The 13,274-nt window shown below is 67.3% G+C and overlaps 2 protein-coding genes across 2 annotated transcripts in view; one reads left to right on the top strand and one right to left on the bottom strand.

Moving 5' to 3' along the window:
* LAMA5 (laminin subunit alpha 5) overlaps positions 1-7,849 on the top strand; it is a gene marked incomplete at its 5' end in the record, with an annotated part of 44,002 nt that extends 36,153 nt beyond the window's left edge. The window contains 27 exons of the mRNA XM_029917993.1: positions 2-55; positions 198-352; positions 587-728; positions 827-929; positions 1,452-1,562; positions 2,297-2,476; positions 2,560-2,708; positions 2,787-2,957; positions 3,058-3,194; positions 3,268-3,421; positions 3,561-3,694; positions 3,771-3,933; positions 4,122-4,256; positions 4,350-4,504; positions 4,575-4,707; positions 4,795-4,938; positions 5,044-5,174; positions 5,264-5,428; positions 5,512-5,650; positions 5,747-5,892; positions 5,961-6,153; positions 6,232-6,396; positions 6,518-6,680; positions 6,789-6,922; positions 7,006-7,099; positions 7,202-7,321; positions 7,454-7,849. Of these exons, the coding sequence (XP_029773853.1) occupies positions 2-55; positions 198-352; positions 587-728; positions 827-929; positions 1,452-1,562; positions 2,297-2,476; positions 2,560-2,708; positions 2,787-2,957; positions 3,058-3,194; positions 3,268-3,421; positions 3,561-3,694; positions 3,771-3,933; positions 4,122-4,256; positions 4,350-4,504; positions 4,575-4,707; positions 4,795-4,938; positions 5,044-5,174; positions 5,264-5,428; positions 5,512-5,650; positions 5,747-5,892; positions 5,961-6,153; positions 6,232-6,396; positions 6,518-6,680; positions 6,789-6,922; positions 7,006-7,099; positions 7,202-7,321; positions 7,454-7,593 (3,810 nt within the window). The remainder of the gene's footprint in view (position 1; positions 56-197; positions 353-586; positions 729-826; positions 930-1,451; positions 1,563-2,296; positions 2,477-2,559; positions 2,709-2,786; positions 2,958-3,057; positions 3,195-3,267; positions 3,422-3,560; positions 3,695-3,770; positions 3,934-4,121; positions 4,257-4,349; positions 4,505-4,574; positions 4,708-4,794; positions 4,939-5,043; positions 5,175-5,263; positions 5,429-5,511; positions 5,651-5,746; positions 5,893-5,960; positions 6,154-6,231; positions 6,397-6,517; positions 6,681-6,788; positions 6,923-7,005; positions 7,100-7,201; positions 7,322-7,453) is intronic.
* Positions 7,845-13,274, bottom strand: part of ADRM1 (adhesion regulating molecule 1) — a 5,715-nt gene continuing 285 nt past the window's right edge. Inside the window, exons 2-10 of the mRNA XM_029916876.1 lie at positions 12,518-12,731; positions 11,911-12,027; positions 10,045-10,168; positions 9,748-9,834; positions 9,235-9,316; positions 8,822-9,054; positions 8,521-8,678; positions 8,308-8,410; positions 7,845-8,160 (exon numbers count right to left, since the gene is read on the bottom strand). Coding sequence (XP_029772736.1) covers positions 8,057-8,160; positions 8,308-8,410; positions 8,521-8,678; positions 8,822-9,054; positions 9,235-9,316; positions 9,748-9,834; positions 10,045-10,168; positions 11,911-12,027; positions 12,518-12,730 — 1,221 coding nt within the window. The 5' untranslated portion in view covers position 12,731 and the 3' untranslated portion in view covers positions 7,845-8,056. The remainder of the gene's footprint in view (positions 8,161-8,307; positions 8,411-8,520; positions 8,679-8,821; positions 9,055-9,234; positions 9,317-9,747; positions 9,835-10,044; positions 10,169-11,910; positions 12,028-12,517; positions 12,732-13,274) is intronic.

The raw sequence follows: 13,274 nt of genomic DNA, 5'->3' as shown, positions 1-13,274 counted from the left end.
GAACCTCCTGGCCCAGCTCTTTGAGCTCCTGCGGGGCATGGACCAGGCCAGGGAGGTGAGTGCCGCTCCCCCTGGGGGCGCCCAGGCAGGTTCGGGCGGGTCTTTGCGTGCAGGGCACAGCCTCTGGGTTCCCACCTCTGGTGAGAGGGAGCAGGGGTTCGGGCTGAGGGTCCCATGTAGCCCTCCCCCGCCCCCAGGAGTATGAGCACCTGGCTGCCAGTCTGGATGGGGCCCAGATGCCGCTGCTCGAGAAGATGCGAGCCTTCTCCCCGGCCAGCAGCAAGGTAGAGCTGGTGGAGGCCGCCGAGGCCCACGCACAGCAGCTGGCCGAGCTGGCCCTCAACCTGACCAGGTGCGGCCCCAAGGGCGCCTTCCTGGGGCACAGGGAGTCTGGGGGGACCCTCGGAGGGGCTGTCATCCCACACAAGGCCCTGGCAGGAGCCCGGCCCCGACTGGCTGCAAGGAGCACGGAAGGCACAGCAGCAGGGAACAGGGCAGGGGTTGGGGGGCGCGGCTGGAGCAGGCAGGCAGGCAGGCTGGCCTGGGGCCCCCCTCACCCGGTTGTCCCTCTCCTGCCCCCACACAGCATCATCCAAGGAGTCAACCAGGACCGTTTCACCCAGCGGGCCATCGAGGCCGCTAACGCCTACGCCAGCATTCTCCAAGCCGTGTGGGCCGCAGAGGACGCTGCTGGTCAGGCACTGCAGCAGGCGGGCCACACGTGGGCGGTGAGGCCCTGACCCCTCCCCACAGGCCTGCAGGCCCCCCGCCCCCTGCCCAGCTCCTACCAGGCGGGTGTGAACCGTGTCCCATCCCGTCTCTGCAGATGGTGGTGCAGCGGGGCCTGGCGCCCCTAGCCCGGGAGCTGCTGGCCAATAGCAGCGCCCTGGTGGAGGCCGGCCTCCGGGAGCAGCAGAGGCTGGGCCGCGGTGAGTGCCGGGGGCAGGGGCGCTGTCTCCGCTCGTGTTTGCGGGGGGGATTATAGGTGATGGTGGGAGGGAGAGGGGGGCTGCCCTGGGAGCCATGCAGAAGGCCACCGCCCACCCTGACCAGGCCCGGGAAGGGTCTTTCTTACCATCTTGACCAGGGGGCCATGTGCACACCAGCCTGTAGTGTGAAAAAAGGTGGAGGGACACCCCCTCTGCCACTAGAACCTTGAGGTGCTGGCAGCCGCCAGGCGGTGGCCCAACTTTTCTGAGGTTCTGTTACTTTACGTATGAAATGGGGAGAGTCAGGTCTGCTGCGGGACCGGGTGGCTGCCTTGAGCCCGTCACTCCAGTGCCTGCCCAGGCCGAGGGCCCTTGTGTCCCCAGGTCCCTGTCTGCACACGTCGGCCTAGCTCCATCCTTCCTGGCCGGGCGGGCGGAGCGGGGTGGGGGGCGGGGGGCGCCGCCCTGTATGCCAGGAGTGGGGCAGGGTGCTCCCGGGGCTGAGGCTGCCTTCCGCCACAGTGTGGGCCACCCTCCAGGGCACCGGCCCCCGCCTCCTAGATGTCCAGGCCAAGAAGGAGCAGCTGGCAGCCCGAATCCAGGAGGTGCAGGCCATGTTGGCCATGGACACAGGTAAGTTGTCCCCGCCCTCGCCCTCCACTTGTCTCGGGGTGAACAGACGCCTCCCGTACATGGGCGTCATGCCAGTTAGTGCCCCCCAGTGGGCCCTGGTGGGGGACACGTCTCCACTTGGGCAGCTCCAGCCCAGGGAACCTGCCTACGGTCAGGGGACTGCACAGAGTAGCTCCCAGGAACGTGTGAAAACGGGAAGGGGCAGGAAGTGCTCTGGAGAGAAAGAGGAAGCGGGTGGCGGCATGGGGAGTGCGCAGCAGGGGTATTTTGCCCCCAGAGGCTTGGGGCGTTGGGCAGGACCAGGGGGGGCACCGGCAGGCGGAGGGCTTCAAGTGCAGGTGGAGCGAGGTGGCCAGCGCGGCTGGAGCCCAGGAAGCAGGCAAGGCCTCTGGGCAGGGAGTGATGTGCCCGACCCAGGTCCGAGCGTGGGGGGTAGAATATGCCAGCAAGCTTGGAAATGGGGACTAGAGGCTCAGGCAGGGCCCTGGGACAGATGACGGTGGCCACAGGGAGTGGGCGTCAGGGTGTCTGGGCTGTGGTCTGAGAAGCAGGCGTAGAAGGAACCGTCCTCCAGACGGGACAGAGCGGTGTTTCCAGGGCTTGGTCCCGTGAGGTCCGTGGGGGGCAGGCATCCTCCTCAGGGAGGAGGAGCTGGCGGTCCGCCAGAGGGGAGGTGGAGCCAGGGCGGCCCTCGCCAGCGGCCCTCTGAGCCCACCGCCCACCGCCCACCACAGATGAGACGAGGAAGAAGATCACTCATGCCAAAGCCGTGGCCGAGGAAGTCCAGGCCACGGCCGCCCGCGTGCAGGCCCGGGTGCAGGACATGCGGCAGAGTGCCGAGCGGTGGCGGGACCAGTACGGGGGCCTGCAGAGCCAGGACCTGGACCAGGCGGTCCTGGACGCGGGCCGCTCAGGTGGGCCCCGGGTGAAGGGTGCCCCTGATGTTGGGGGGTGGGCAGGGGCGTGTGAGGCAGGGTCCCCCCTCTGCTCCCCGCAGTGTCCACGCTGGAGAAGACGCTGCCGCAGCTGCTGGCCAAGCTGAGCCTCCTGGAGAACCGCAGGGCGCACAATGCCAGCCGGGCCCTGTCCGCCAGCATCGGCCGCGTGCGGGAGCTGATCGCCCAGGCCCGGGGAGCTGCCAACAAGGTGGGCGCCAGAGCCGGGGGAGAGCGGGTACCTAGGGGATCGGGTGTGGACGCTGAAGAGCCATGTACCCCCACGTAGGTCAAGGTTCCCATGAAGTTCAACGGGCGCTCGGGGGTGCAGCTGCGTGCGCCTCGGGACCTCTCTGACCTCGCCGCCTACACCGCTCTCAAGTTCTACCTCCAGAGTCCAAAGCCAGAGTCTGGCCAGGTCACTGGGGACCGCTTCGTGCTGTACATGGGCAGCCGCCAGGTACCGATGGGCACGGCGGGCTGGGCAGGGCCGGGCACCGGAGTGGGCTCCGGGGGGTGCTGTCTGGGCCTGCTTCCTGCTGAGCCTCCCACCGCTGCAGGCTGTTGGCGACTACATGGGCGTGGCTCTGCGTGACCAGAGGGTGCACTGGGTGTACCGCCTGGGGGAGGCGGGCCCGGCGGCCCTGAGCGTGGACGAGGACATCGGGGAGCAGTTTGCTGCCGTCAGCATCGACAGGTGGGTGGCCGGGCCCCTGCGCTCCCCCCACCCCCTGGCGGGGACCGCGCCTCACCACCCCCTCCGCCCGCAGGACCCTCCAGTTCGGCCACATGTCCGTCACGGTGGAGAAGCAGATGGCCCACGAGACCAAAGGTGACACGGTGGCCCCTGGGATCCAGGGGCTGCTCAGCCTGCAGCCGGACGACTTCGTCTTCTACGTGGGGGGCTACCCCAGCAACTTCACGGTGAGCCCGCCGCGCCCGCGCCCCCACCCCGGTGGGTCCTGCTCCGCGTCCGGCTGTGGTCCCGCGGGCTGCACCGTGAGCACCCCCACTTGGGTAGGTCCCTGGCAAGGGGCGCCCTGACTGTGCCCTGTGCCCACAGCCCCCGGAGCCCCTCCGCTTCCCCGGCTACCTTGGCTGCATCGAGATGGACACGCTCAACGAGGAGGTGTTCAGTCTCTATAACTTCGAGGAGACCTTCCAGCTGAACACGGCCGTGGACAAGCCTTGTGCCCGGTGCGTGCGGCCACGGCCCGGCCCTCGCCTGCGCTCGGCCTGCTCTCGGCTGACCCCTGTGACCTCTGACCTGCAGCTCCAAGGCAATCGGGGACCCCTGGCTCACTGACGGCTCCTACCTGGACGGCTCTGGCTTCGCGCGCATCAGCGTCGGGACGCAGATCGGCCAGACTAAGCGCTTCGAGCAGGAGCTGCGGCTCGTGTCCTCCCGCGGGATTATCTTCTTCATGCGGCACCAGGCACTGCCCCCACTGACCCTGCGCCCCTCCCCAGCCCCTGTTCCCTCCACCCGGACTCTGCTCCCCCTCCCCAGCCCCCGACTCCCTCCGCTCCACGTGGACTCTCCCCCCAGCCCCGTACCGACCCTGTCCCCTCCCCAGCTCCCCTACGCCCCCATACTGACCCTGCCCACACCCCTCACCCCCAGGACCAGTTCCTGTGCCTGGCAGTACAGAAGGGGAACCTTACCCTCCTCTACGACTTTGGCAAGGGCCTGCAGGAGGCCCAACCGCAGCACGACCTGGCACACAAGCTGCAGGCCCTGACCTCGGCCAGCAAGGCAGTAAGGCGGGCGCAGGGCTCCCCTTGGGCAGTGGGGCCGGCGGGGTACGGGGCTCCCCCTGACGCCCCCCCCCCGCACACGGGCGCCTCGCAGATCCAGGTGTTCCTGCTGGCGGACAGCCAGGGCCGCAAGCGCGTGCTGGTGCGCGTGGAGAGGAGCACCGTGTTCAACGTGGACCACAGCAGCACGCTGGAGCTGGCCGACGCCTACTACCTGGGGGGCGCGCCGCCTGCCCAGCTGCCCCCCAGGTGAGCTCGCGGTGCCAGGGCGGGCGGGGGGCCCCCGCCAGGCGGTCACGCTAACGGCCCTGCCCCTCAGCCTGCGGCAGCTCTTCCCCTCCGGAGGCTCCATCCGCGGCTGCATCAAGGGCATCAAGGCTCTGGGCAAGTACGTGGATCTCAAGAGGCTGAACACGACCGGCGTGAGCGCAGGCTGCACAGCTGACCTGCTGGTGAGCCCGCCCCTGCCCCGGCCGGCAGCACCCTCTCTGGGCCTGCGTCCTGCGCGCTCACCGTCTCCGTCGCCCACCCTCCCCTAGATGCAACGGGCTGTGACTTTCCACGGCAACGGCTTCCTGTCCCTGGAGCTCGCTGATGTCGCCGCCCTCACCGGCCATGTCTACTCGGGATTTGGCTTCCGCAGCACCCAGGACAGCGGCCTGCTTTACCACCGAGGATCCGAGGTGCGCCGGCCCCCGCTCCCCACGGCGGCCGCACAGGGCTCGGGTGGCAGGGGGGTGCGGGAGCCGTGCCCCGGCTCGGTCCACTGACCCGGCCGCCGTCCCTAGGACGAGCTCTGCCAGGTGTCCCTGCAGCAGGGCCGCGTGACGCTCCTGCTGCTGAGGACAGAGGTGAAAACTCGAGACAGCTTTGCTGACGGGGCCCCCCACTATGTCGCCTTCTACGGCAACGACACAGGGTGAGCCCAGCCCGGGGGTCTCTGGCTGTGGTGTCCAGGGACAGGGTGGCTGCAGGGCAGGGCAGGGCAAACGCTGCTGTCCCCTGCAGGGTCTGGCTCTATGTGGATGACCAACTTCAGCAGATGAAGCCCCGCCAGGGGCCGCCCCCAGGGCCCCAGTCCCAGTCCCCCCAAGCCAGTGAGCTGTCCCTAGGAGGCAGGCCGGAGCCCAGCGACTTCTTCAGTGGCTGCATTAGCAACGTCTTTGTGCTGCGGTGAGCCTCGGGCGGGGGGCACGGGGGGGCTGGCTCCCCACCCCCACCCCCCGTCCCGATGCTGAGCGCACTGTCCCCCTCAGGCTCCTGGGGCCGCAGCACGTGTTCGACTTGCAGCAGTACTCCCGAAGCGTCAATGTGACCTCAGACTGCACCCCGCCACTGCGGGCCCAGACCCTGCAGTGGGCACCTCAAGGACGGCGGGCTGCGGCGCTGCGGAAGGTGGGGCGCCGGGAGGGCGGTGTGAGGCAGAGCTGGGGAGGGCCGGGAGATGTCCCCCCCCCACATTTCTGTGTCCCATCTGCCACCCCCCTCCAGGCTCCCCGACGCGGCCGCCATCCCCCCAGGGACCCGGCCTGCACACCACCCCGACCCCTCAGGACCATCCGCAACGCCTACCAGTTTGGGGGTACCCTGTCCAGTCACCTAGAGTTTGCCCACGTCCCGAACCCCTCCGGGAATGGGTAAGTGTGGGCCTGGCGGCGTGGGTGTGGAGGCGCTGTGCGGGCTGACTGCCCTGCGTGACTTCCAGGTCCCAAGTCTCGATGCTGGTCCAGCCCCGCGCCCCCGGAGGACTCCTGCTCCTCGCCACCCCTCTCACGGCCAGCAGCCCCTCTCTGCTTCTCCTCCTGAGCCACGGACACTTTGTCGCTCAGACAGAAGGCCCTGGGCCCCAGCTCCGGGTCCGGAGCCGCCAGCGCTCACAGCTTGGCCTGTGGCACACGGTGAGGACGGGCTAAGGATAGGGGACATGGGCGGGGCCCTGGGAGCTCCCAGTCTGACACGCCCCTTCCTGCCCCCAGCTGTCTGTGCAATGGGAAAAGACTTGGATCCAGCTGGTGGTAGACGGGGTCCGGGCCCAGGACCGGGAGTGGCCTGGCCAGCAGCACCTGGACACAGGGAGCCCCCAGCCCCGAACTCTTTTTGTGGGGGGCCTTCCGGCCAGCGGCTTCAACTCCAGGCTCCCAGTGAGAAGCACCTCAGTGTGCCCCCCCCCCGCCCCAGCACCACCTTGCCCCCCACCCCCCAGCTGAGCTGCCCTCCGTGGCCCCGGGCCGCCCCCCACCCCAGCCTGTCTGTGCCCCACAGGTGGCCGCCAACAGCTCCGGCTTCAGTGGCTGCGTGAGGAGACTGAGGCTGGACGGGTGGCCCCTGCGGACCCCCACGCGGGCGGTGGGAGTCATGCCCTGCTTCTCAGGCCCCCTGGAGAAAGGCCTGTTCTTCGCAGAGAGCGGGGGCGTGGTCACTGCAGGTCTGTAGGGCGCAAGTGCGCCCCCCATCCCCCATCCCGTGGGGCGGGAGTGGGGCTCTAGCCTGGAGGGGCTGGGCAGCCCTGCCCCCTCACAGCTCCTCCCCACAGACACCCTGGGGGCTGCCCTGCGTGATGTGAGCCTGGAGCTGGAGGTGCGGCCTCTGAGGGCCTCCGGCCTCATCTTCCACCTGGGCCGGGCCCAGGCGCCCCCCTCCCTGCAGCTGCAGGTGCGGGGGAAGCAGGTAGGTAGCGCGGGAGGAGGGGGCACTCCTGCAGGGCGGGGCCGGGGTTAGAGAGGCCCTCCTGATTCCCCTCCCCACCCCAGGTCCTGCTGCGGGCGGACGATGGTGCAGGGGAGTTCTCCACGTGGGTGACGTGCCCTGCAGCCCTGTGTGACGGGCAGTGGCACCGACTGGCAGGTGAGCACCCAGCTGGGGCAGCTGCGGACCCCCCACCCCGGCCATGTTGGCAAACTGCCCTGCGCCCCTCCCAGCCCAGTCACAAGGACTCTGTGCCCACAGTGACCAAAGACGGGAACGTGCTCCAGCTGACAGTGGACACGCGGACCAACAGCACCCAGGGCCCCACCGCGGCGACCTCCGAGGCCACCCTGGCCCCTCTGCATCTTGGGGGCCTGCCCGGTGAGTGTGGCCTCTGCCTGGGGTACCCCACCTTCTGGTGATGGGGCAGCGGGGAGACTGAGGTTTCGGGGCGGGGTGCCAGTGGGAGGCTGGCCTGTGCTCCAACCTCTTCGGTCTTCTCTGCACCCCCAGGGCCCGCGAGCACACAGGCCGGGCCTCTGGCCTACCACGGCTGCATGCGGAACCTGGTGGTGAACCGGTCCCCCTTCACCTGGCCTCGCACTGTGGGCATTGAGGGGGCGGTGGGGGGCAGCGGCTGCCCCAACACCTAGTGGGGTGTCCCCCCGCCCTCAGCTGGTTCAGATCAAGTTTGTGCCTGCCTGGACTCTAGGTTCTAGAGGTGATGACTCTTCTTTCTGGAGATGGTTTTAAGTTCTGTCTCTTTGAACGAAAGGGTAAAATTCTGTAAGCTGGGTTTTTAGTACATTTCATCTTCCAGTTTCATTGGGGTTTTTCCTCCACTGATTTTTGGACACATGAGGAATCTACCTGCTTCTTAAAAAATTAAAAGTTACTACTTCTGTTTAATGGAGTGTTGACTTTAATCGTGAAGGAGAAGGGCGGAGGTGGCCCTCGCCCCCAGAACCGCCCAGGCTGGCGGGCGGTGCCCACACCAGCGCCCCGCCGGGGCCCGTGGGAGACCAGAGGTGGCAGGTAAAAGACAAGACCTTTATTTCTTAGCAAGCCGAACGGAGACGAGGCAGTGGCCCCCGGCCCCTTGGGGACAGCGAGAAACTAGTCTAAGCTCATGTCTTCCTCTTCGTCCTTCTTGTCCTTCCCGTCGCCCTCCTGTGCCGACCGGGCGCTGTTCTGCATGGCTTTGGCAAATGCTTCCACATCTAAAATGCATTGAAAACCATGAGGCGGCCGCTGCAGACCCCGGCCCGGGACCCCCCCCCCCCCCCCCGAGACGCCAGGGCCTGGCCGCTAAGCCCCGGGCTCTGCAAGTGAGGACGACACGCTGCGTCTGGGGCGCAGGCACTCACCGCCTTTGTTGGCGGCCTCCACGGCCTCTGCGGGCAGCCCGAACTGGCACATGAGGGGGCCCAGCTGCCCAGAGGCCAGGGCTGCACTGAACATGCCCAGGGCCTGCGGAAGAAAGCCAGACGCCCCTGAGCACGCTTGGCGAAAGCACAGCGCAGAGGCGGGGGTGCTGGGGACGGGGAGCCGCGGCGCCCAGCTGGGCACATGGGGGCTACCTGCTGGAACTGGGGCGAGGTCAGCGTGTTCTGGATCTCCTCCGCCGTCTGCGGCAGCGACTCCCCGGAGGGCAGGTAGGGCAGGAGGCGCTCCTGGACGTCGGCGTTGGCGAGGATGGGGGCCATGATCTCGGGCGTCAGAACACTGGCCAGGTCAACTGAGGCACAGTGCGGAGCCGTCAGCGGCGGGGCAAGGTGCGGGGGGCAGAGGCTCTGCCCACGTACGCGCTCAAGCCCGGCCGTGGAAAGCCAGCGAGCGGGCACCTTCACCCCCAGCCTGGGGCCCCGGAGCGCACGTTACCTTGCTGGCCGCCTCCCGGGCCTGCCGGCACGTTCATAGTAGCTAGAATGCTCTGGAGGTCGCTCAGCTGGATGGGCTGGGTTGGGCTGGCTGCAGTGCTGGTTCCGTTACCTGAACTGGGCGCGGGGCTCGGGCTGGTCCCCGAGGCAGCAGCTGGAGCGGAAGGGGCGGGGGTGGCTCGGGTAGAAGAGGTGGTGGAGGACGGCGTGACTGCTGCCGACTGGCTCCGCGAGCTGAGGGAGTGAGGGCAGCGCTGGAGTGGCACCGCGGCACACACCCCAAGGGTGCCCGCAGCGGCCCCGCCCCGGACGTCCCCGGAGTGCTGGGACTCCAGGAAGGGTCTAGACCCTGGAAGGACCCTCCCTTTGAACAAGGGGGCACACGAGCATGGTGGGGTGGAGCACAGGGCTCACCTGGATGAAGAGCTGCTCGCCGGAGGCCCTCCACTCCCCAGTAAGCTGGCCAGGCCAGGCCCCGTCAGGGCCCCCAGTCCCCCTACGAGGAGCAGAGAGACACAAGCTCAGATGCCACCCCTTCCTGGCCACGTGTCCTGCATGAAACCCAAGGGATGAGGGGAAAGCCGTGGCCAGGGGGCCGGGTGGTGACGGCCATATCCCATCAGGCCCGGGCTCTTCCGGTCTGCAAACAGCTCACGGGGACGTGCAGCGAGCACCTCCCAGGCATGAGAGACACGGGGCCGCCCCGCACAGGAGCGGGGGCGGCAGGGAGCCAGAGGACCTCTGGCAGGACCCCCGCCCGGGCCAGCCCTGCTCCCCTGAAGCACAGGGGCCCTGCCCAGGGAACGGGACCAGGGACACACGTTCACAGAGATCACTCAGAGCCAACAAGAAGCTTAAAGAAAACACAGCCAACAAGAAGCGACCATGACCACGGCCGTGCCCTGCCAGCGCGGGCCGCGGGCTCACCCAGTCCTCCGAGGCCGGCGGGTCCGATGAGCTGCATGAGCTGGCTGTGACTCATGTTTCCCAGCAGGCTCTGCAGGCCGCCCTCGCCTGGAAGACGGGGCTGCTCAGATCGGGGCTGTCGCCGGGTCGACACCCACGGGGCCCAGGGAGGCTGGGGGACAGAGCCACACTGGGACCCCTCCCCTCGGGCTGAGGACTGCCGGGGGCTGGGAAGCCTACACATCCCTTCACAGCCACCAGCCTGCCCCCTCGCCCTCTGCGTGGACACCCCAAGCGTTCTCTGGGCGGAGACCGTACCGCCCAGTGCAGACAGCTCGTGGCCTCCACTCCCGCTCGCCCCCAGCGCTCCCGGCATTGGGGGGTTGTTCAGGTACTCGTTGACCTTCCGGCAATGCTCCTCGTCCTGGTCCGTCTTGGGCTCCTGTGGGGGGAGGGGGTACAACCGGAGCTGCGACAGGGCTGACGGCCTGCCACCACTGGGCTTCCACACGAGGGGGCGCTCCGACAGGTGACGTTACCTGTCTGCAGTGACACAGCACTGAGGACAGGGACAGCAGTCCCACAGGCTGGCCGGGGCCGTGGCAAAGCTGGTTCTCAGGATGGGGACACCAAAGCGCTAAAAGCACCCCGTATACACCCAGCAATGCCTTCGGACCCCCCAGAACTGGACCCTTTGTGTGGTAAGAGCCATTCCACCCAGTCGTGACCCCACTGCACACACAGCGGCCCCAGCCGTGGCCCCTCAGGGTTCACTGGGAGCTCAATAGAGAGGCTCCTGGACACTTGCCAGCCACAATGTCCTGGAGGGCCCCCAGGCCCACCCACGACTCGTTCGTCCGTCCCTAGGCCTGTAGGGTGCTAGGGACACAGAAGGGACAGGACAGAGTTCCTCAGCCCCAGGGCAGAAGGAAGGAGGAAAGAGAGCAAGATCGAGAAGAACAAAAATGGTAGAGCTGAAGAAACAATTTTTTTTTTTTTTTAATTTATTTTTGAGAGACAGAAGGAACGCGAGCAGGGGAGGGGCAGAGAGAGAAGGAGACACAGAATCCGAAGCAGGCTCCAGGCTCAGAGCTGTCAGCACAGAGCCCGATGCAGGGTTCCAACCCAAGAACTGTGAGATCATGACCTGAGCCGGGAGCCGGACGCTTAACCGACTGCCCTCCAGGCGCTCCCTGGGGAAACATTTCTTGGCAAAACCAGAGAAGCAAGCTCATGGCCGCATCTGTCTGCAGGTGACATTTTCCTGGAAGGCGGCCCCGCGCTCCCTGGGGGAGGCACAGCCTGTCCGGCTCAGAGAGGAAAACCTTTCCTGCCTCGCTCTAGAAAGAGCCGCGGGGAGGGCAGTAGGTTCAACCTCTGGTGAAGGAAAGTGGCAACATCTGCCCAAACCGCAGGTGGGGGCACCTGGGCGGCGCCAGTGGCAGAGCGCGGGGCGCTCTATGTCAGCTCAGGTCACGATCTCACAGTCCTGGGTTCAAGCCCCACGTCAGGCTCAGTGCCGAGCATGGAATTCTCCCCACCCCCACGCATGCACTTGTGGGCTCTCTCAAAATGTTAAAAAAAAACAAACAAACAAACACCCTGCAAGTGCACGTGTAACCACTCCTACCGAGCGCGCTTCTGGATTTTAACACGGACCTTACCCCGGCCCCCCCAGGAAACAAGCATGATACGAGATTACTCTCCAACACACGGTCTGCAACTAATCGGATGTGCTAACAGGCCCAATGGCCGACAGGTGAGAGAATGCTCAGCGCTGCTAAACCCAGTGGGGTGCTGCCTGCAGCCGCGGGCACCAGGTAGTCCTGGTGCCCTGACCCCAAACGCCCCAAAGCACACAACTGGGGGAGGGGGAGGAGGGCTCAGAGGAGCCTGGGAGACACACTCCGTTTCCGTGAAAGGACAAAGCCATTGGCCTTGCCTCCGCCGTAGGCGCTCGCGGCCCGGGGGTGGGGGGACCAGCACACCACAGGCCGCGTGCCCATCGATGCACCAAGACCAGGGCCCGGCCCAGAAACCACTCGGGAGCCCAGCCCCGCGCGTGTGCACTCTGCGGAAGGCCCCCTGCTCTGCTGCGTTGGCCGGCACCGGCTCTTCCGCGAGGCGAGCAAGTTCTAAGCGGATTCTGTGACGAGGAAGGACATGCGAACAGAAGCCAGGTACCTGCATCCAGAAGAAGAGCCGTTTGGACCCCGCCTTGAACTTGAGCACGTAGACCCGCCCGCTGGGGCACTGCGGCACGCGCTTGAACTCACAGTCATCGGGAAAGATGATCAGGTCCTGCAGGGGGTGTCAGGGGACGAGTCAGTGCCCGCAGCCCGTGTCGGGGGAAGGGCTAGCCACCCAGCAGGGCCTCCAGCCGGGTGCAGAGGCCAGGGTCACAGGCACCCCACCAAGGGCACGAGGGCCGAGAGGGGCTCGGAGCTGAACAGGGCAGGGGGCCTTTCAGCTTTTCAGGGATTTGGAGCAGATAGGTCTCGGGAACGACGGTCCCAGGGGTTGACAGCGGCCCTGCACTGGCCTCGGCGGGGACAGGACCGGACCGGCCTGAGGAGCAGACAGCGCTGAGCACACGCGTGCCCGTGAGTGCAGTGTTTCACGCGGATGCCTACTCCAGGCACAGGAACGGAGCCGTCTACAGAGCCGGGGGACCCTGGGCCGTGAGCAGCGGGCCCCCAACAGCAACAAGGCTGCTGCAGGTCCGGAGCCCAGTGAGGGCAGCTACGGAACCTTCCGGAAAACCGAACCGTCCTGAGGACCAGACACTTACGTCCTCCACGCTCCCGGAGGTCCTGTCTTTCCAGCAGAAATGAATGAGGGAGTCATCCGTCTGCTGAATGTACACGAGCCCTTTCCGCTTATCTGGGGTGACAGTAGTTCCTTTCAACGACATCTTTCCCGCGCGAAACTCCACCAAATACTTGTTGGAGGAGCCCCGGGAGCCTGGCACCAGGCTTGGAAACAGAGCGCCTGAAGTCGTCATCCTGGAGGGGCGAGCAGCATGCAAACCCGCTCAGTACCGTGGGAGCCACAGCCGCCTCCTCCAGGGTGACACGGGTGGGACAGAGTGAAAGGCTGCCACCAGGCCCCCAGGCCGGGAGCCGGGGCCCGCGGCGGCGCAGCCAACAGGTGCCAGGGCGCGGCCGCAGCTGCTTCTCAGGTTTCTCACAATCGGAACTAACCTGTGCGCCCCAACCGCGCCCCGCCTCCGGCCGAGGCCACCCCCCTCCAGCGCCACTTTTGCGGCCCGGGGCCCCAAACAAGTTCAACAACGTGAGCTGGGCGGAGATGGCGCCGACACCTCGGACTGGACCGAGACTCCGGCCGGGCTCCGTCGGGACACGCCCGTTAAGCTGCGGCTCGGCGGACGGGCGCCTGTGCAGAAACGAGCGGGGGAGGGGGGGAACGGGGCAAGCCCCAGACCCGGGGTCGCGCCGTCCGCGGCCGCTCCCGACCAGGCTCCTGCGCGCGGGGCCCACAGGCCCACTCCGACCTCGCGTCGCGCGGGGCAGGCGGGCCGGCCCAGC

The sequence above is a fragment of the Suricata suricatta genome, chromosome 12, assembly GCF_006229205.1.
Source record: "Suricata suricatta isolate VVHF042 chromosome 12, meerkat_22Aug2017_6uvM2_HiC, whole genome shotgun sequence".
Lineage (NCBI taxonomy): Eukaryota > Metazoa > Chordata > Mammalia > Carnivora > Herpestidae > Suricata > Suricata suricatta.
This window is presented reverse-complemented; position numbering and strand designations above follow the sequence as displayed.